General features: G+C 37.6%; 1 protein-coding gene across 5 annotated transcripts; it reads left to right on the top strand.

Moving 5' to 3' along the window:
• The first annotated feature begins 1,541 nt into the window (after positions 1-1,541).
• LOC144215435 (growth hormone receptor-like) lies at positions 1,542-21,265 on the top strand. Of its 5 annotated transcripts, XM_077744365.1 has the most exons (10): positions 2,254-2,366; positions 2,470-2,513; positions 8,421-8,542; positions 14,197-14,517; positions 15,297-15,475; positions 16,381-16,540; positions 16,633-16,723; positions 16,801-16,870; positions 17,187-17,416; positions 17,789-21,265. In XM_077744365.1, exons 3-10 carry the CDS (start codon positions 8,428-8,430, stop codon positions 18,465-18,467), a joined length of 1,845 nt encoding a protein of 614 aa, XP_077600491.1. In that variant the 5' UTR covers positions 2,254-2,366; positions 2,470-2,513; positions 8,421-8,427; the 3' UTR covers positions 18,468-21,265. The 5 variants fall into 5 exon arrangements, with proteins under 5 accessions (XP_077600487.1, XP_077600489.1, XP_077600491.1 ...); XM_077744361.1 differs by lacking the exons at positions 2,254-2,366; positions 2,470-2,513 and adding an exon at positions 1,542-1,664; XM_077744363.1 differs by lacking the exon at positions 2,470-2,513 and having other exon boundaries at positions 2,248-2,366.
• Positions 21,266-22,927: the final 1,662 nt, after the last annotated feature.

The following is a 22,927-nucleotide window of genomic DNA, read 5'->3' as shown; positions in this document are numbered from 1 at the left end:
TAGAGCAATTTAGGGGAATCAGGGTTATCTGAAAGGTACTATATATGAGGAATTTTAAAGTAATATAATGTAGGAACCACCCATGTGCGTGTGCTGTTTCACTTACAAAAGTGAGCACAATTTGCATTTTGAGCAATATTGTAGGAAAAGTGTGCAAAACTTGTTTGAACTGTAATGGGTCATTAGACATTGGATCAGTTTCCATCTAAAGAGTTAACTCCACATGTATTGTGCTTTCTATATGTTCGAAGAAATAACAATCCTGGCAGTAATTCTCTTGAGATAGGAATTACAAATTATCATACAAACGCAAATAAGCAATTTTCATGCTGTGTACGTAATGGGTAACTTTTGACAATTCCTTTTCCCCATATGAATCAATGTGTCTTTGCATTATGTTGCAACACTAAAATTCTCGTATAAACTCCAGCATGTTAAGAAAATAATGCCTCTGAAGCATAATCCACTATTACAAATCAGTGGCCTGCCAGCAAGGTGACAGCAGGAGGTAGTCAGGTCAGACGGCAGGGGCAAGTAGAAAGGAAATTGATGCCAATTGGTCAGATGGCGCTAGTCTTGTAACCACGGTGGACCGTCAGCATGAGAGCCCAGCCATGTGCAAAACAACACAATTAAGAGTGAGGCTAAAGTGTAATCAGTAGAAGCATCATGCAAATTGTGTTTTTTTTCTCTCTTTCGCCTGCCAGTGACTGGCTTAATGTTGGTTGCCAACACAGAATACCAATCAGCACCTTAAACCTGATGAAACGAATGGAGTGCACGTTAAAAACGCGATAGAAGAGGTAATTCACGATTTCAATGGAGAAATTAATTTTCACCAATGAGGTCATAAAACTGCTTTATGTCGAGTATTGCGTTCTTTCTGTTTTTTGTTTTTTAGACACAAACAAAACCTTTGTTTGGGCAAAAATGAATGCTGTGCAGTGGCAATGTAAATGTAAATCAGACTACTATATTAATGTAAACACTAATACAGCTAATATTAGCACTAGTTGAAACTAATTTCTTTCACTATCCAAATATAGTACACTGATAGACAATTTTAGAGCATTCAACAAACATGTTTTTGGAATGTGGGAGGAAACTGGAGTACCAAGAGAAAACTGCTAGTAATTGCAGTGCACTGAATGAAAGGGGCCAGAGAATGTGCTCTAACAATGAAGCTCCACAAATAGATGAGAGAACCGACATCTATGCGTTTATGTGCCTGAAGTAGCAATCTTTTTTACCTGGCTCTAATCCAATTGGCCCGCCTGTGATGTGAAACACACTTAAATACATTATAGGGAACTCAAAGGGGATGACACAAAGGCCACTTTCCCATTAAGCTGGGAACACAAACACACAAGGAGAAAAAAATTCCATATGCAGCATCATTACCCGTTTGGGGGGGGGGGGGGGGGGGGAATTAGTGGTCATGTGAAATGACATCAAATACATAAGAAATCTTATCATTGATTTGAAAGCTAAATGACTTTTAATGTTTATTTTCTTTCCAAAATACACCTAAATGGGTACAGGAGTACCCATGGAAAACCCACACAGGCACAAGGAAAACATGCAAATTCCACACAGGAAGATCGAAACCCCTATTTCAGACCGAAAGTGATAACCACTCTTCAAATGTTCCAGTTACTAATAAGGTAAATATCTCATCTCACTTTCTCTGAACTGCTTTAGCCTTATAAGGATCGCAAGGGGCGCTGGAGCCAATCCCAGCTATCTCCGGGCCAGAGGCGGGGGACACCCTGAACCGGTGGCCACCTGTTCGCAGGGCACAAGGAGACGGACAATCATGCACACTCACACTCATACCTAGGAGCAATTTAGAGTGTCCAATCAGCCAACCTTGCATGTTTTTAGAATATGGGAGTAAACCGGAGTACCCGGATGAAACCCACGCAGGCCCGGGGAGAACATGCAAACTCTATACAGGTGTACGTGACCTGGATTTCAACCTAGGACCTCAGAGCTGTGAGGCCGACGCCTTAAACACTCGCTCCACGTGGCCGCCCAAGGCAAATATCCTTATCCTAATTTGGAGCGTGTTTTTTCCCAGATATGTATGAACGATGTGCGTGTGCGCGTCTCTTTAAGAGGCGGTTGCTTTTCGGCGAGAATGGCCTCCGACTGTAGTTGGCTGTTGCTCTCGAGAAGGAGGTTGGACTTGTTTTTTTGTGGATGTGTGTTGGGAGAGGAGGAGGGGGGGCGTTCACCGTCTAGTGAGGCACACTGAGTGAGCAACGTGTACGACGACTATGTGAGGACTTATAGCGTGTGTGCGTGGACTTTCCGATTGGAACTCGCGGTGGGATAGAAGGAAAAGAAAGGACATTTCTAACTAAGTAAGTGGAAGTCAAATAGAATACTTCAATCAAGTCAAGAAAACTTGAGGTGAATTGCCTTGGTGTAGATGAGCAAAGTACTAATCTGGGGGTGGAAAAAAAGTCCGTCTGTCCTTTGCAGGATTCCAGAGTGACGCTTCTTGCGAAGTAAGCACTTTATCATTATTTCAATCGCGTTTTTTTTTTGTAAGTTAGGTCGTCATGTTCTTTCATAAGCATAACCAGACAAAACTGCAAAAATGATTTACGGAGTCTTTTCTAAAACTGGACTTTTGCACGATAAGTGGAAAAATTTGTTTTTTTTTTAAACTTTTTATACCGGCACATCTAGAGTTGAGTGATTTTAACTACTACTACAAAAAGTATAAACGAAATACAATACTAAACCGAGGTGTGGTTGAAATTATTGCCATAAATGAAGTGATGTTGCTTTTATGCAGCCTATTTTCAGATGACAAACCATCGTGTTTCTCTTTTACCCTGTGTGGCCCCAACACAAATGAGTTATATTTGTGGATTGAGTTATTTAAACTGAGGAGTGGCTGCCAAAATATGTTCCTGCTGTGTTTTTGTGGGCTTCCAAAATGTGGATCATTAGTACTAGACATGGGAATGGATGTCTAATTACCAGGGGCGGAATGGGGTCTTTTTCAGGCCAGGGGTCAGACGTTTAATCAGGCCACCCCTTCTTAGCCCCCACGCACACACCCACACACACAGTATTTGTTTTTGGCTACGTAAAAGTACATTTGCGCACCAATTTAAGGACGTGTTTGCTGCCTTTCTGCCTTTTCTTTCTTCTTGATGATTTGATTTGGTGATTCTTAATGATGCCATTTACTTTGATTTGTTTTTTACTTTGTGCTTTTGCTTTGTTGTTCTACAGCCTTTGCGGCTGCAATGTCTAAATTATAACTTTTGCCGCATCGTCTTCCAGTGAGATGAACAACAATTCATGCTCACATTCATATCTAGTGGCTAGTTAGGGTGTTCTAATAATGAAAATGGTGAGAAACTGGACAAAATGTGGTTATTCAAGATGGCACATCATTGACTAATTTCACAGTTTTATGTCAAATGAATATTAGGGTTTTAACTTTTCCTGGTAAGCCTATCACGGTACTAACAATGAATCGTGGTCTTGTCTTGGGATCATTGTGATCTTGTCTCAGGAAAAAAAAAGTGCAGCTGCTGCTTGAAATGTGGTTTTGGTTTGGCTGTATCTTGTGTTTAGGCACGCGCTTAGCAGGGCCACAAAAATGCTCTGTCCACTTCCTAGGTACAGTGCACTGTAAATGCACCTGTTTGGCTGTGTTTTCCAAGCTTTTTTTGAGCTGCTGCACAGTTTTTGCATTGAAAAAAATGCCAAGGCACACAACCATCTGAAAATCTTCAACAACATAATTTAAATTCACAATATATACTCATTCTCATCAAAGTTTTATCTCCAGACATCAAATAAACCCTCAATTTTTTTCCAAAATCACTTTTTTCACACCGACTTAATGTCTCCAAAAGTTGATGTCCGTGGACCAATCATATTTCATGAATTTTTTTCCTCCCAATATTATTTAAATTTTATGCGAAAAGCAATGTTGTGGTCAGACATCACCAAAAGTTTACACCCTTAAAACCAAACATCTTCTGGTTCATGTAACATAAAAACAAGAAAATGTCTTAAATCTCATAACATTACAACTTTTATTGCTCCCAATATTACTTCAATCTCCTAAAATTACACTGTCATGTGTTTGCTTTTGTGTAATGGTACTTGAATGATGTTCGGATGGATGTAGCCATTGCGCGACTTGATTGAGCTTTGTACTAAGTGCCAAAAGTAGCTGCAAATATTGAACATAATGCTGTCTGTGTCTGTGCTGATGTGAGCAGTGCTTTGAATTACAGAATGGCACATTTCAATGATATTTTGACTTCCTGAAGGTTGGAATGTAGAAGAGCACTTGAATCTTGTACATTGTAAGTGTTTGTGAAATTGCAGACCGTGTTCACTAGTTACTGGAAAAATATCAAGTATACCGGCACGTGAATAATTGTCATTACACCTGTTTTTATTTTACATCATCAGGGTTTTATTTAAAAAAATATTTTTATAATTTCAAAATATATTTATTGTTTTTCTTAGCTATCGTTAAAATCAAGTTGACTTTTCAAGCCTGCAGCGTGCAGACTTAATGTCATGTTGCTCTTGTTCTGATACGCACACTTGATTTTGCACACACAGAGAGACACTCAAGGGTGCTGTGCAGATGTGTATGCTGATCTCGTTCCAGCCGTGGCCGCCCTCATGCCAGTGAGCTGACTCTGACTTTTCCACTCTCTCTTTCGAAACGGGAGAAGGAGAAATCTGAGCAGTCTGATATTCGAATGTGAGCAGGTTAATAAAGCTCATCCTCTCTTGAAATCTCTGTACGACACATTTAAAAACACACATGATCTGTGTGGGGTTGTATATCAAGGCGCAGGAGAAGAGCAAGGAAAAGCTGCAGGCTCTTTCAGGCTCCTCCTCCTTCTTGAGCCTCGTTCCTGCAACAAGCAGGCTCATGTTTACTATCTGTGGTGTCTGCATTTACCGGGTTCTTATATAGTTGACATACGCATAGAATCAGTAAGTCATTCATGAAAGGAGGAGTTGGACTCTCTATATTCATAAGGAAGAATCATTTAGATGGATTTAAACACAGTCCCACTATCATGATGGACTTTTCACACTAATCAAATAATGTAATCTTGTTATAAGGTATTTAAAAAGCAATTCTAAACACTGACAAAGATCCATAAATAATACATTTTGTTTGTATGTGGGAGGGTGGAATGGAAAACTCTTATTGGTTTTGGGGAAACATATTAATGAATAGTCACGTATTACACGCAAAAGCCTCGCCTTGCAATTAATTAGTTGCACAATTACAGCGTTTCATCATTATGATGTTCATGTCCATTTGCATTACAGATATGAATTTACCAATGCATTGGTAAATAAATGTATTTACAGTGATCCTCTAGCCCAGTGTTTACCAACCACATGGGCAATGGTAAGGGGTGCTGCAAGAAATTACAATTTCCAATATACATGTTTTGTTTTGAGATAGTATCCCTGTGCTGTCATGAAAACAAAACAATACTACACTATATATGGGTATTTTCATTGTTTGTTTTTATTTGATGTCCCTTTGGGGTCAGTCTTCAAACAAACATTTCTTTGTACCCCAATTTGAAACCTGTCCACTCTGCGTTTTTTTGGGGGGGGTTCAAACTTTTCTCTGAACAAATGTAAAACGTGTACTTCTATTCAGATAGCAATGCAAGGTTAAGCACAGCTGTGTGTGTGGTCAAAATAGACTAGGAATAATCTGTGGTTATTTATTTTTTGGGATGAAAGAGCAGAAAGTTGACACATTAGTTTCATATGTATACATAATAATTAAATGTATTTTTATTCTTATTGTGTTTCTGCAAATAATGCAATGGTCAGTCGACCTATGGAGCACTTGGAATTGTTTGTCACTCATGTGGTATTGACGCAACACTCTTCATATCATTGCTAAACTTCACACTGCAATATTTTTTCTCCGCACACTGTACTGTTTCTTTGTAAGGACCTCTTCTAATTTGGTAACATTGCTCTTTTTGTGTGTGTCAATGTAAAATTATATGCCTTATTCTTACAAAACCATATATCTTTTTACTGTACTCCATCTTACATCCCATTGGTTGCTGGATGATGGCTTTTGGGTTGGATGTGGTGTAGAGTTGAATTGGCTGTCACTTTTTTTCAGGGAGGGGGTTTGGGGGCGTTCAGTGTTTGCCAGTGGTTAGGGGCTGTAAGCAAAGACACAAAACTACCAGTTTGTATGACTGCAAGCCTGGGGATTAGTTGACGCTGGCGTGCAGCTTCTTCTCGGCAGTTCTGACAGTGTCATATTTCAGTTTCCAAAAAACATTGGATTATTGAGCCTCAAATGCTTTTTTCTTATAACGAAACATACACTACTAATGGCTTTACTATTAAGTTTGCATAGTTTTGTTGATACATTATTATATGTGTGTGTATATATAGTATGTATGTGTGTATATATATATATATATATATATATATATATATATATATATATATATATATATATATATATATATATATATATATATATATATATATATATATATATATATATACATACATACATACATACATACATACATACATACATACATACATACATACATACATACATACATACATACATACATACATACATACATACATACATACATACATACATACATACATACATACATACATACATACATACATACATACATACATACATACATACATACATACATACATACATACATACATACATACATACATACATACATACATACATACATACATACATACATACATACATACATACATACATACATACATACATACATACATACATACATACATACATACATACATACATACATACATACATACATACATACATACATACATACATACATACATACATACATACATACATACATACATACATACATACATACATACATACATACATACATACATACATACATACATACATACATACATACATACATACATACATACATACATACATACATACATACATACATACATACATACATACATACATACATACATACATACATACATACATACATACATACATACATATATATATATATTATAGATATATATATATACATATATATCTCAGCTGTACTTTGTTCATCAACTTAAAAGTGATGGAGAGACAGGCAAACCCTAAAAAGGTCTGAGACCTTTCAACCAATTTGGAGAATAGTTCTTAAATGGATTTTCTCTGTCAGGGCAGATGAGCACATGGCTGGACAACTTTCTGGCTTGAATTCTTGCATTGTATGACTTGGCCTTGTGTGGCCTCTGGAATTTTGACACCCCCCCCCCTTACTGCTTCCAATCTTTCTCCCCTCACACACACACACTCACACACTTTGAGTGATGTTTTCCTTTTTTCTATCAATACTGTCTAATTTCTTGTTTTTATATGATTTGCCACAATTCTCTTTCTGAGATTTCCTTAGGGGCATAATGTTTGCTGGCACTTCAATCTGCAGTGCTGATCTATGATAAATGGGTAAATTCAAATATGCAGTAGTAAAACCACTTATGCTTTTTTTTTTTACTTTTCTTTGACTCATACAACCATTTTAATATAATAGACAATACAACTTATTCAGGGCTATATTTTTGCACTCAGTCTTTTTCTACTTGTCAAAAAGCTTGTGTTTGAGGTGCTCTAAGAAAGAGTTGAGAAAGTCGACACACAGCGTGTGCCTCATCGTTTTATTTTTTGGGGCCTCCCAAAAACAAGAGGGGGGACATGGCTGAAAATAGCGATGGGTGTGTGCAGATTTTGGCCTATATTTGGACTTGACTGATGGAGCTTGCAGTCTACAAGCATATGCTTGTTACTTGGACCGGTTACTGTCTGTCTGTCTAAATGAAAAATCTAGTTCTCCATCGGTAAAGCCCGATCAAGTAATGAACATCAAGACTGGATTTCAACCAAATATATATACCCCTAAACACATACACTTTACATCAGTGAGATATGATGCCTTTGCAGAAGGCTAGTCTTTATATCAACTAAGACAGATGTCAGAATGAAAATTATCTGTGGAAGTTTTTGTGCCATCTACAGTTCTGCCGGGCTGCACTAAAGAGTTCATTAATGATAAATATACATACGCATGTAAAAAGTATATTATATTATGACGTGATTCTCTGTACACTAAATATGTGGAAAGACTACAAATAATGTCTTTTCTCCTTTCTCATTTGTTGCAAATAAAAGATTTAAAATGTTGCTGGACTCAAAACGGGCAGCGAAGAACACAAGCAGCCAGAATTGGAAGTCCTTTTGTTAGACAGTTTACAATGGCATGTCATCTTGAAGTTAACTTGGTAATTAAAATGACTGTGACCCTCACTCATTCACTTTTCTCTCTGTCACCATCCAGCAGCGCCATGGTGTCCTTGCCCTCCTCTAGCCTCCTGCCCTTACTCCTTATGTCCTCTTCAGCATGGCTGCTGTCTCCGGCTTCGGCCTTTGACTCTGACCGGCACCAACTGAAGCCATCAGGTAGAGGAACATGTCACTTTCTGGTGCTTTTTTAATTCTATTTGTCTGGGCATGGCTAAAACTTGTACAGAGTAAGTTTTATCCAGGTTCAACTATAGTTTAGTAGTCTATCGTCTAGTTACAAGAGCCAATCCAAAGCCAAAGACTCTTTAGGGACCTTTTATCAAAATGTGTATCCATCATAATTTATTGTTTTCCATGAACAATATAAGTAATATTTTAATTTACATAATAATGGTATTCTAGTGAGACGGGCGTTTATTCTGACTATGGCTAAAAAATAGTGTTCTATAACTTGTAAAGATCTACTGGTGTGATGAAAAAGCACATGCAGGTGAAACATAACCTCTGTGGTTGAGCTAATAAGTTTGCATCAGGTCCTAAGTAAACAGTCGCAATGTCAGACTGTCTGCACGTGACTTATCAAACATTAACACACTCGATTAAAGGCAACACTTTATCACGTCTTATGTCAGACGTGAGTTGCAGAATGCTGTGTTTGCGCAGATGCATGTGGAAAGGTTCACTGTTGAGCAAACGCAGCAATTTCCTGATCGATAAATAAAGGTGGGGGGTAAACACATGGACAGCTTGGGCCACTCTATCAAAGTCCAGTGACTGCTCAAATCAGGGACATTGGGAGTCCGCCTCCCACTATACAAGTAGAAATATCTAGGTGAAAGAATGATGGAAATCTAAGATTGCTGTGGGAGACTTCTAGAAATTGGGCATTGTTTTTGACTACATCGATACAAGATGTTGCTTCATTGAACTGCAGAGTATGTGAATGTTTCTTTTGTACTCTTGTAACAATTCCATGAATGTTTTGACAGTAGGAGTAGTTTTGAGTACAATATTGCACGCACATCAACTGCACAATCCAAATTTGATCCAGGAAGTGTCTTAACACGCCAAAGTTATATTTTATTTTTGGTTAACCTTGCATAAGCGACCAGCTGAATATACACTTTTGTTGAGAAAATACCGTATACGTTTGCTATAAATGCATTTTGCCATTTTTGCATCTTTATTTGGAGACCCCGCAAATGATTATGGTTTGCTGGTTTGTGTTTTGGGTGGAAGTTAAAAAAAATAAGCATTTTAGCATAAAAAATACATATAAAAACAATGGTATGTGTCTTTTTCCGTTTCTTGAAAATCAATAGAATTGATGGCTACCTGGCCACAGATATTTGTTTAACTCTTTCTGTCTGCCTGGCTGTTGGACTCACAGCATAAGTACACAAACATAACCTGGACCGTTTTCACAGAATTTGATAGAGTTGAGTAGCAGAAGCAATAAAAAAAGGCAAAGCTGGTAATTTTAGTGGTTTGGCTGTTCTTTTATTTTTTGTTCCTTCTGTCTCACATGCTTCCAGTTGAAAGTTAGAAGGGTTCAACACCATGACACACTCAGAGGCAAACGAATTTACAATACGGTCCTCTCAAAAACGCCTGTTTTTGATTTTTGTATAGAACAGTGTAATGTTAGAAAAAAGAAATGATATCTAACGTCGTCACAATATCAAGATTATTGCCATTTTTAACATTTTCCTAAATAAATCATATTTCTTTTATTATATCATGCATTAAATATATTTGTAATAAATAGGCTACTTATCATTTGTTTGCAACTTAGTATTACAATTGAGGCTAAATTATTATGTAACGCAAACGTTTTAAGTTGTTAAATGTTACTACATACCTGCGCCATTTAATATACCTCTGCCGTTTAATATATTAAATGGGGGGTATGTTAAACAGGTATAAGGAGACATGAGGAGCACACATTTGGCAGCTGGTTCAATGCAGGTTTTTCTGGGTTGGGCGTTGCACTCTAGAGGTATGAATTTATGCTTAGGAGTGTTCTTACTTGAGACACACCAGCATCGAAATTACTTCCATTCAGTTCACTAACAATTTACGATTTGACTAAATTGAGGCCAAAAAAAAGTCTAAATGTCCCTGCTCTAGGCGACCCTTGTGAGGATCAGCAATTCAGAAAATGAATGATAAATATTTATTAAGGGATATTGTGGGTATGTGATGTGAAACATTTCAAAAACTGCAAAAGAAAAAAAAACATCTCAGTTTTACTTGGTTATTATAAACAGATTTTTTTTTAGTATTTGTGCTTCGGTCCAGAAGCAAAAGAACATTTGGAGACATTGTTTTTTTCTGAATTTCCGGCAATTAGTGTTTTTGTTGTTGTTGTTTCATACCCACCCTGTTTTTGTCAGACCTAACTATTGATGCTGTTGCATGACAGTGTTCCACACTACAAAGGTGGTAACCAGCAGCAACCACAGAGTCTCTCTCGCTACTCAGCTTTTATACGCATTTATACAGAAACAAGCGCCATGAAGACACCAATTACGAGGTCAAATAAAATTAAAAAATACACGGCGGTGCAAAAGTTGGAAATTGGCTAATAAAACAATCTTGTAAGAGAAAATGTTGAAAAGGTTTGACAGAAATGGGCTGGCATATACCATGCCACCTCCTTGTAGACTATATATAAGTTATTCATTCATTTGTTTTCTCAACCACTTTATTCTCACCATGGTCACAAGGGGTGCTGGAGCCTATCCCAGCTGACTTCGGGCCAGAGGCGTGATATACCCTGAATTGGTGGCCAGCCAATCGCAGGGCACGAAGAGACAGACAACCATTCACACTCACTCATACCAAGGAGCAATTTTGAGTGTCCGAAAGTGTAGTAGAATTGAGCATTACATGCAGGTATTAGAAGAGGACATTCTAATCACGGATATAAAGTCTGCTGCTCGACCTTATTTTACCTTCAACATTATAAAGGGTTATCAACTATTTGCCATGTGAATCATCACTTGTGACACACAGACAGCTATGTGGCCAAACCTGACTGTTTGCAGTGTGCAACAACCGATTCAATAAGTGGCCCACCAAATCCTCAATTTCAGTTCATTGCACTTAGACCAGGATTCAGCCCCCCGTATTCATGTTTGAACATTTTTGCTCAGACCCCCACAAGGAATTTGACAGTCTATTCTTCCCAGTGAGACAATAGCACGTCTTGAGGGGCTTTTTTAAAAGTCTAAGCTCAGATGCTTTTTAGAAGTTATTTCTATGACCTATTTACATTGGATTGTTTTTATCTTGTTGGAAGGCCTCTTTAGCACCCTTTGAGTGCCTTACATCAATAAATGTATGTCAGTCCTTGTAATTCATACTTGTTACAACAATCCTCCAGTCTATTCAGTTCCAAAAGGTCTTCCAAACTTCCAAGAATAAACTTGAGGGGCAGTTTTTCATTAGACTTTGCTCTACTTATAAACTTGTGTTACCCAACTTTGTGCTGCTAAGACAAAATATATCTGATATTTAAAATGGAACATTGTCACTTTACATGGACAAAATGCATGCAAACAATTGACATACTATACATATACATGATTATAGAGTATACTACATGCAAGTTTTTTTTTCACGTGCCTTTAACGTCATGTTTGAATTGATTGTGCAAAATGAGCTGGAAGAACATTAACTGCTGTTGCACTCACTAGCACGGATCATTTCACAATATTGTCACTGCTTCGACCCATATGCGGCAAGCGAAGTGCCTCACTTAGGTCTTAATGGGGAAAAGCCAAAGTTTAATATGAAAAATGGTTTCATGGTGTAAGACGTCAATAACCTTGTTGTACAAATTGATAAACTCGTACTCTGGGACTTGGTTTCTTTAACACAATGGAAAGTAGTGTAATTTTGAATTGTACTTTCCTTTTAGATTTGACTAGGGATTTTTTCAAGACAGAACTCCCTATGGTTTCATACTATTTTCTTTGAGGTAGTTGTTCTTTGTAGGGTTGTTACAATACAGGAATCTGGATCGAATGGTTAAGCAACGATCCAATGAAATAGATTTTTTGAGACGTAATACATCTATCAACATTTTCTTTTATATTCATTTTTTGAAAGAATGGTTTTTATTAAATGTTTGACATGTCACATTCACAAAGACTCAAGAATGTCAAAGTCATTTGTAATTTTTATTGCTTTAGACGAAAGGCAATTTGTTGTTGTTAAAAATTCATCCTCACAATATAAAATTGGTGAATTACACCAAAATGCATTTCATTGTCTCATGCCTTCTGGCTTCTCTTGAATACAATTGTTCTTTTTAAAGTGCCAATTGCCATTAAGTAAATACCGGTAACTCCATTCTCTGTCGTTTTCATTTGTTAACCTTTCCTCATCTTATCTAATTTTCTGGACCGCTTTATCGTCATTAGGGTTGTGGGAGGTGCTGAGGCCAATCCCAGCTGTCTCCGAGCCGGAGGCGGGTGACACCCTGAATTGGTGGCCAGCCCATCGCAGGGCACAAGGAGACAGACAACCATAAACACTCAAACTTATACCTAGGGGCAATTTATAGTGTCCAATCAACCAACCATGCATGTTTTTGGAATGTGGGCGGAAATCGGAGTGCCGTTCCAATTGTTACTGTTAAATAAAATCCAACCAGCTAACATGAACAAGTCTCTTTTTGTTTAAAAAATAAATATCTTTACTAAACCCTTGTCAGAACAAGTTTGACAAGCTTGAAATGTGCTGAATGTTACCACCCTCCCCTTAGGGTAATATGTTTAAACTCAAACTAATGTATAGTTTCACTGTGTGGATTTATGAAAAGGTTTGTATGGTCGAAAAGGTGTGAGGCATTGGTTGAGTGTTAAAAGAGATTAAAATAATCCCTTATTCATGCACCTATCAACATTTTGAACCTCGGAGTGGCAATTCTGTCTCATTTTGTGAGACGATAGTATCCTTAAACATGTTCAAGCGGAGTTAAAACCAAATATTTACATTTGATAACACGCAGGCACGGGCTGGGATGTCGACAATGATCTGTGAGTTTACAAAAAAAAACATAAGCGCTAAGCGAACACTAGGAGAAAAGATCTTGCAGGTTGAGGGCAAGAAAGGAAACAGAGGGAGAGAATTTCAAACCAGCCAAACAGGTTTGATGGAAAAGCAGCCAAAGTGGTCTGCCTATGTCCGTAACGAAATGGAGATGACGGAGAAGGGTGCAGCGGTCAGGAATGCGATTTATGAGATTAAGCAGGCATCGAACTGAATATGAGCAGAAGTGTGGAAAAATAAGGATGGATTAATGGATGGAAGAGGTGTGAATCCTTCACTCAAATAATGATTAATTTCTCCATTCACAGTCTAAGGTCCCTTTGGGGACAAACGATAAAAATAGTAAACAATTATAACTGATCTGATATAGTTCAATACAAAATGACAATTTTATTCCAGATACTTTCAAATATTTTTCAAAATCCAACCATATTTTAAAAAATATATATATTTTGTGTCCAAAGAAGATAAACGCAATAATTAACATCATGAAACACGATGAGAGAGGTTTCATTTATGAACTGTCCATTTATCTCCACATTTATTTCAAGCCAGTCATTTTTGTTTTTTAGTACTGCAACCTGAAGCAGATGTGGTAATCAACCATGAAGTGCAGAGGCAGGTTTTGACTAATTATCTTCAGTTAGCCGAGTTCCTCAGTTCCAGTCGCAAATGGACCAGTAACAAAAAAAAAGCACTGTAATATACATAAATATGTGATTGCCTTTCCCTCTGCTTGTGTGTCGTAGGTCCTGTTGAACCTCACTTCACTAAGTGTATATCCCGGGACCAGACAACATTCAGCTGCTGGTGGAGTCCTGGCAGCTTCCATAACTTGTCAGATCCTGGAATGCTAAAGGTCTATTACCAGAAGCATTTGTTTATTCCTCCTTCAAGCTCTCCCAGCAAGACTGAATGGAACGAGTGTCCACAGTATTTTCACTCGAGGAGGGAGTGTTTCTTTGATAAAAACCACACCGTCATCTGGACCCCCTACTGCTTGCAACTGCTTAGTCGAGATAACATCACTTATTTCAACACAGACGACTGCTTCACCGTGGAAAATATTGGTTTGTAGCATTCATATCGATTTTTCTAACTATGACCTCCTCTTAGGTCTGCCGTAACCAGTGACTATCCTAAACTGTTATACTTGACTATTCATTCATTCATTTTTCGTACCACTTATCCTCATTTGGGTGCTGGAGCCTATCCAAGCCAACTAATAGCACCAGGCGAGGGGCACCCTGAGTTGGTGGCCAGGAAATCGCAGTATACTTGACTAAATAAATCATAACCTGTTAATGAGCAATGCTAAATACTCACTCTATTTTCCTGAATGGCATCCAGTGTTGATTTAGTAATGAGAAGGATGAAACTGAAATCTTAAATGCATTTATTTATCTGTCCAAATGTATCAAAACAGGTTTGGCATACTTTAACAGAAAATGTGGACTCAATGTTAAGGGAATATGTAACTACCTCATACCGCACCTTCTTTCATTTGTTTACCACTTTAAAAAATGCAGCACCACACTAAATGTCACATAGAGCAAATATGCTGAAATATTGATCATCTTGTCTCAATTTATTCACAAATGGGCCTTCTGTGGGCCTGTAAGCAGATACCCACAAAGTTATTATTTTGAAATCATAAACAGTATAATCATAACCCAAAATATATTACTATTCTGTAATTAAAATAAAATAATTTCCATGTAGATTCTGGCATGTGCAATATGTGCGGCTTGTCATGTTGGCATTCCTTTTCACATGTTTGTTTTGATGACTAAATAAATGAAAAATATTGAAACACAGTGCATATATTTTTTGTTGTTGTTTTGAGCAGTACGTCCTGATCCCCCGGTTTCTCTCAATTGGACCTGCCTGAATGTGAGTCCTTCGGGGCTCAATTTCGACGTCTTGGTGATGTGGAAGCCGCCCCCCTCTGCAGACGTGTCAATGGGTTGGATGAACATTGTCTATGAGGTCCAATATAGAGAGAGGAACAGCTCCAACTGGGAGGCAGTGAGTCATCTCTATCTGTTTTGAATTCCCTAACACATCTCTAAAACTCTAAAACATTTATAAAGCTAGTAAACAACCTCAATGTTTTTGTGCTGCATTGTGGAAGTTGATGTGGAAGATCAAATCAGGACACAATTTGGTGTTTCCTTCCCTTAAAGCCCTGTCTTTTGTTGTACTGGAAGTTTGAGCAGGGCCTCCTGGGAAAGCATAGAATTACTTGAGGAAGTCAAGGGAGGGAGCACTTGGTTTTAGGTCATGGGACCTAGTGAGGACTCAATGGTATTTTTGCCTTGTTTGCTTATCTTCCCATGAAAATCTTTATCCAGGTGTACATACCTGATATATACCTTTCAAAATGTAAACACTATACATCTAGTGAGATCAATAAAAGGCATCCAAAAAAAACCTAAGGGAAAAGCATCTTCCCCTCTAACATGATTTGTTGTTTCTTCAATGGAACTGCACCTAAGCCATAAATCATGCCCTGCCTCTTAAACTAAATAAACTCAGAACAGAATGTCTTTTTATAACATTACTCTTGAAAATTTTCCCTGCCCCTTTACACTTTCTTCGCCAATCGCTAACTTAACCCTGTGCAATTCGAAACCCTTGAACGTTTGAAGACTTTAGTGTCATGTATATTCATTTAATTTGTGTTAAGGTAATAAACCCAGGTTTTAGATTACACATCCTTATGCTCACATGAACATTGCTTATCTAATTGGTATTTTGTTATCTTATTGTTCTCCTCTGATTGAACCACTTCTGTAATTAATTAATTAATTTCTTAAGTAGTTTGCATCCCGTTTTGCTTATCACTTATGACATTGTCTTTCTGTTTTATTGTATTGTGCAATATAACCTATTTTTGTGAACCTCTCTCACACCTGTGCATTTTTCTTTAGCTGGAGGTTCAGCTGGAGCCCCAAACCCAACAGACAATCTATGGTCTTGATTTAGATAAAGAATATGAAGTGCACATTCGCTGCAGGATGAAAGCCTTCACCAAGTTTGGAGACTTCAGTGAAACCATCTTCATTAAAATGTCGGAGATTCCCGCTAAAGGTAGCATTTGGCACAATTTTTGTATGCATTTATAGTATTGTTTTTTTTGTACTTTTTAAACTAATGTAAAAATGTTTTTCCATTTGTTATAGATTCATTTTCCCTGCTGACATTGGTTATTGTTTTGGCTATTGTGGCTGCCGCTATTCTCATTATGTGGATTGTTGTTTCACAGCAGCAGAGGTAATATTTCAGATATACATAAAGGCATTCACATGTACAGAAAATACCTTGTCAAGTAATAAAATCATTCATTGCAGATTAATGGTTATTCTGTTGCCACCGGTTCCAGCACCGAAAATTAAAGGCGTGGATCCAGAGCTGCTAAAGGTATATTTTTGTGGGTGCTTTTTTGTTTGTTGTTTGTGTATGTCTGTTTGGTTTTTTTTATTATTATTGTACTGTGTTTGGGGACCAAACCAACTATAACTTGAATTCATTTGTGTTCAATATTAATTATTATTCATTGATGGGTCAAAAATGATCAACTTATTGAGAACCTCTGCTCTAGTACATTAATGATAAACACTTAAAATTATAAATCACTTAGAATTATTATAAACCTTGTGGAAGATTTATACATCTTACATCTCATACACTGGATCTCATTAGATTGTAATTTAATGTCATGTTATCATTTTTTCAGAAAGGGAAGCTGGATGAACTGAACTTCATCCTTGGCAATGGAGATTTGATTGGTGGCCCCATGTATTCACCGGATTTTTACCAAGATGAGCCATGGGTAGAATTTATAGAGGTGGATGTGAAGGATTCGGACACTGGGGAAAAAGAAGATCTCCAGGCCTTAGACACTGAGAGGCTCCTGAGTGGCTCTCAGCCTGCCAGACACCGAGCGGGGTGCTCCAACTTCCCCAGGTACATTTTTTTTATATCTGAGGTGAAACATCGGAAAAAGTTGTACAATTTTGTTAAAACACAGGCATATAAAGCAATATTTTTTGAATGTTTCCACTCAGAACTATTTAGTTCCCAAGTACTACCATAATGAACACCTTTAAAATTTTGTAGTACACCATGTACTACTATTGTTCAGCAAAAACAAAGCCGGGATTATTTCCTAAGATAAACGCAGAAATGAAAGAGGTGATCATTTTCCAAAAAGAGAAAGGTCAAAGATCAACGGTGTACTTGATTCAATGTCATTGGCAGGTACAAATCAATGTATCTCTGCCTACGTTTTTACAGCATTCTTTTCAACATACATCTCTATGATTTTGTCCCAATCAGCTTTCCCGACTGCGAACGTGCTTACAACCTGAACGTTCCCAATGAAGACGCCAGCGCCACACTCACTTGCATGCTGCCGGGCCAAACTAATGACAGATTATCTTCCCACTCCATTAACTCAGAGCGAGGCGAGAGGCTTCCCGTGTCCTCTCAAAGCAGTGCTCCTCAAACTTGGGTCAACACGGATTTCTATGCCCAGGTCAGCAACGTCATGCCCTTTGGGAGTGTGGTGCTGTCCCCTGGACAACAGCTTCGAACCCAAGATTGTGCACCCGCCTCGAATGATGACGTTAAGGAGGCCAAAAAATATAGTAAAGAGAATAATAAGCAGAAGGATCCTCAGTTACAGCTCCAGATGTTGGAACCAGACACGGGCAGCCGGACTCAGCAAATGATCCCCCCATCTTACTGTTTTGTACCCCCCGAGTGCTACCAACCCAACGAGCCCCAGGCGGCAGCGGAAGCCTTCCAGTCGCCATATGTCTCCCCCGACTCCCCCCAGACGCAATGTTTTAGCCCCGTGGCGGACTACACTGTGGTGCAGGACAGTCAGCGCGGTGTTCTCCTTGACCCGCCATCTCTCCAGTCTGCGTCGTCATGTCTATCACAGCACCCCCTCAAAGTTGTGCCCACAACAGGGTATGTTACACCTGACCTGCAAGGTGTGCTCTCGCCATGAACATAATACGTTTGGACGAGCATGTCAGATGATACTTAATGACACGCAGCAAGTCGAACGTGCGCTTTCTGTCATGCATATGCGCCCTCAGATTATATTCTATGTGCTTCTAGTTCTGTTTCCTTGCAAAGATCAGAGGAGCGATATTTTATAAGCAGTGAGGAATAGTTTGCCAGTAATTCTCCAAGTCTTAATCTTGCGGAAAAAAGAAGCAGTTGCTTTGCTTCCAGGCGGCCAAGGAAGAAGTAGTCACCATTATTTATGGTACCATTACAATGAAAAAAACAATACTCTTACCAGAGATGTAGATTTATCATTAATCTGTTCAATCTGAGCAAGAAGCGGTGTTTTTTTTAACCCGCAAAATTGTGTTTTTAATAGTCCATTGTTTCTTAGCCAAAGTTTAATCTCAAGCATTTTTGTTTTGTTTTGGAATTTGTAAAAACAATTAGCTGAAGTCCTATGAAAAGTCCCACTCTGCATATACAGTATAAATGATAATCTTCAGTGAACATTATTTGCAGATAAAGGATTTTCGTCCAGCTAAACAATTTTTGTGGTGCTTGTCTCAGCTGACTATGGGCAAGAAGTATCATTGTCTGGTTACTAACCAGTAGCAAATGAAATATACCCAAAGACATCACTTTCATTTTAAAATTTGGCTAGGGCATGAAAATCAAGTATGAGTATATGATACAAATTAAAATAGACAGTTTTTGTCATAATGATAGACTTGCTTTGTGTTGCCTAGTGGAAGGCTTATGTGGGTAAATCAATGGCCCAAAGGATGTTGCCAATAACGCTGACCAAAGGGGAAAGTACAACACATTTTATGGACATTTATGGCAGAAAGGAGTTTTCCTCTTAATCCCAGCCTTATGTAGTTTCATTATACTTTCATGAATCTGTAAAGACGGATTAGTTACCATGCCGTCAGAACTGTAGCAACAGCTGCTGTTACGCAGAACCAACACCAGCTCATAGATGACAAACTGACAATATTTTTTTCATGCTTTTAAATACGGTATATTCATGTGTAATTCAGGGATGACGATGGATGGAGTGGAACAAATGTGAAGGTATTTCATTAGATCTAAGTAACAGAAATCCAATGAATGATACGTTGTCCCTGATATGGGAATGATTCCCTGATAATGAAGGAAGTTCCTAGAAAAAAAACATCTTTGCCTGAGCTTCTTTGCGCTGACTGTGAATGTTCGGAAACTGGAATACGTACAGTATATGCAATGCAATCTGTGACAACCAGTTAAGAGGTATTACCTTCAAAACCTGTGCAAGCATGTCAGTGTACAGTGTTATTTGTAGGGGTTTGTGGGTGTGGGGTGTTTACCAGCTCACTCTATGTTCATTCTTAACATAATGCATATATTAATTGCAAACATTTTGCAGATGTTCTAGAGTAGACACTTAAAATTGAGCACTTTCTACGTGTTGGTCAGGTAGCATGTTCTTATGAAAAATTAGTAGGATTTCATACAAAATGTAGAGTTTACATTTCTTGCCTGTTTTTGAATGCAACATTTTCCTGGACAATTATGAAATGGTGTTTTTGTTTATATTTTTTTAAATAGTTTTCTACTTCAGTAATTTAATATAGGTTCATTAACATTCATAAAGGCATTGCCATATAGTTTTATTAGGCAGTGGAGTAAAGTATGTCAAAGGGTTAACTTTTGTTTTAAAAACTAATGCTTAATTTTGAACTAAATTCTATAGATGTATGTATATGTATATATACTGTATTATTAAGGATTTTCTTTCAAATGTAGTTTTTAATTGTTTATCGGGAAAACGTCAAATATTTTTAGTTTTATCATTTTATTTAGAATTTTAAACGTTTTTCCATTGAAACTATCTGCAGTATCAGATATTTAAATACCATGTACATTTAAATGGATACTCAATGAGTTTCTTATTTTCGTTAATAGAAATATGGATTTTTTTAATCAATAATCATCAGTTTTTGGAATTGTGCAATGTGATGTATGTATTTGATATTTTGGCTATAAAATGTATGTGTAAGTATAGTAGTAGAAAAACTAGCAAATTAACACTTTTTCAGTGCTACCTGAGCTATGACCTAACCGAAAGGAACTGTGTAAGGGAATTCCAGGTGGGGTCTCGGAATGCAACACCTGTCTTTTGTCCAAGGAGAATTTTGCCTGTCACAATTATATGAATATGTCAAATCCGTGCTTTTGCTCGATTTTGTGTAAAAAAAACTTTGGTGGGATAAGCTCTTTGTGTATTTAGTATTTAGTTTCTATCGTTACACTGCAAACATTCTTGTGTTCCTCCTGCTTTGCACTTATTATTGATTCCATATTTCTGTGTTGGAGAGGTTTGTTATTGTAGTTGAGCCTCCAGATCCAACGGGTGACGCGATCCTGGTTCAGTCTCAGCAATAAGTTCAGCAGTACCCTGATTTATGCTTTATTTGGGGTTCATGTCCATGCCTTGTAAATCATTGAATTGAATAGAAATGCCATAAATCAGTTTTTTGCTTCATGCAACAAACTTGCGTTATTTTACAGTAATACAGAAAACTTTTTTTGCTGTTATATATTCTGCACGGTGTGACTAGTTAGCACATCTGCCTTACAGTTCAAAGGTAAAACTGATGATGAAACCCCAAGACATCACTACAAAATGAATAGATTTTTTTCACAAAGCATAATTCATATACTGTATGTCTGTATACATTGTTATGCTGTCTGTAGGTGTTTGCACTATTTGTGTTTAAATTACATTTTATTAAATAGTTTTTAAATACTGCATATCAATTCTTATTATTTTAGATTGCCTATACTGTTTTTCATTGTGTTTGTATTAAGCGAGCAGTGTTTAGTAAGATACATTTGAGTATAATTTGGTATAAAAAAAAACATGGCAATAAAAAGCTCAAAACAAGCACACGTTGTTTCACTTGTCAAGAGTGATTGAGTGACAATGAAAGGTTAACTCACTTTAGAGGTGACAGAATATTGTCTGCAATTGCGTGGAAGTTATTATGAGAATTTGCTATCTGTGTTGGTGGATGTTAGACAGGTCATTTTTACACTATTGTATGTGCAATTATTCTAGAGCCTAGCGATATTTTGATGAAAGATGAAAAATGTAAAGAGGCAGTATCTCAGAGGTTGGATTTTATACATCTCTAGCATTACCCTCTACTCACAACACATTTTTCATGCTTCCTGTGTGTGCGTAGACTGTCTGTATGAGTGTACACTAATATGTTTTTAAAGTGCACAATGTTCTCTTGTTGCATTGTTTGTGTGTCTGAGTCTGGAATATAGGCTTGTTTGTGATCCATATAGAGAGGTACACCTTGTGAATTCGGTCAGATGTTTTCTATGTTTCAGACTCAGGCCGGATCCATGGTGAGGAAGCAGGAGGAGAAGGGCCACAGACCTCCGGAGAAAGCTTATTGGCCAATTAAGACAGACGCTGTGTACTGCTGCTCTGTATGGGGGCTGATTGAATCACACAGACTGCCATTCACCCGGACATTGAGGGTAATTAGCCATTAGTCACTCTCCCCCTGGTATTGGATCTTCAGCCCTATTACGCCCACATTGTCAGGGCACCTTGGCCTAACTCATCACTTCTGCTTGCTTGTTGACCTTTTCTGGAATACAGTCTTTTAGGACATGCAGATAGATACATGGCACCAAGCTGAAAGTGATGTAATATGATTTCTTGACGGACAACATGTCATTACTGAAACAAGTAATATTGGATGGTTCTATTATCATTCATATATCAGTATTTTTTAGCAATAATAGGCCTCAAGTTAAGCATTTTATCAACTGATTGAAGGCCCTGTTATCAAGTGTCTTTTGAAATTGTCCACACTGATCATGCTGTGTTGTGAGTTAGGTTTGATAATATTTTTTGTCCTGTATGATCTGTCAAGGATTGCTATCATATGAGTACATATATGTGGTCAACGCTCAGTTAAAATAAAGCAGTAAAGAGTAAAACAGCCATATCTGATTGGAGAGTAGTACTTTAGCTGAGTAATGACTTGTTGACAGACAGGGTTTTTATAGATACTGTATAAATAGTGCAATGTGTTTGCCATCTGGTGTACACCACCAAGCATAAAAGAGAGGTAAAAAGACATTTTATCCCTCATAATGTGTTGATAGGTGTATCCCACTTTGGAAAAAAAGGGAAAAAAATCAATGTAATATTTGCTACTAAAATATATGTCGAAATTAATATTTGGCTGTATTTGCAAGTTGTGATGGCAGTAAGCAGTGCTAAAGTGTCAATTGTACAATTTTGTTCCATGATCCAATTATTTCTATTTAATCTGAAAATGTTACTTTGATCACAGTTCTTTAAATTCAATATGTGGGGAGTCCACATTTAACTGTTGTCGGTAAATAGATCTTTGTCTTCATCTACTGGCCACATTTGGTACATTGCCA

The sequence above is a fragment of the Stigmatopora nigra genome, chromosome 22 (assembly GCF_051989575.1).
Source record: "Stigmatopora nigra isolate UIUO_SnigA chromosome 22, RoL_Snig_1.1, whole genome shotgun sequence".
Taxonomy (NCBI): Eukaryota; Metazoa; Chordata; class Actinopteri; order Syngnathiformes; family Syngnathidae; genus Stigmatopora; species Stigmatopora nigra.
Note: the sequence above shows the minus strand (reverse complement) of the source record. Positions and strands in the feature narration are given on the sequence as shown.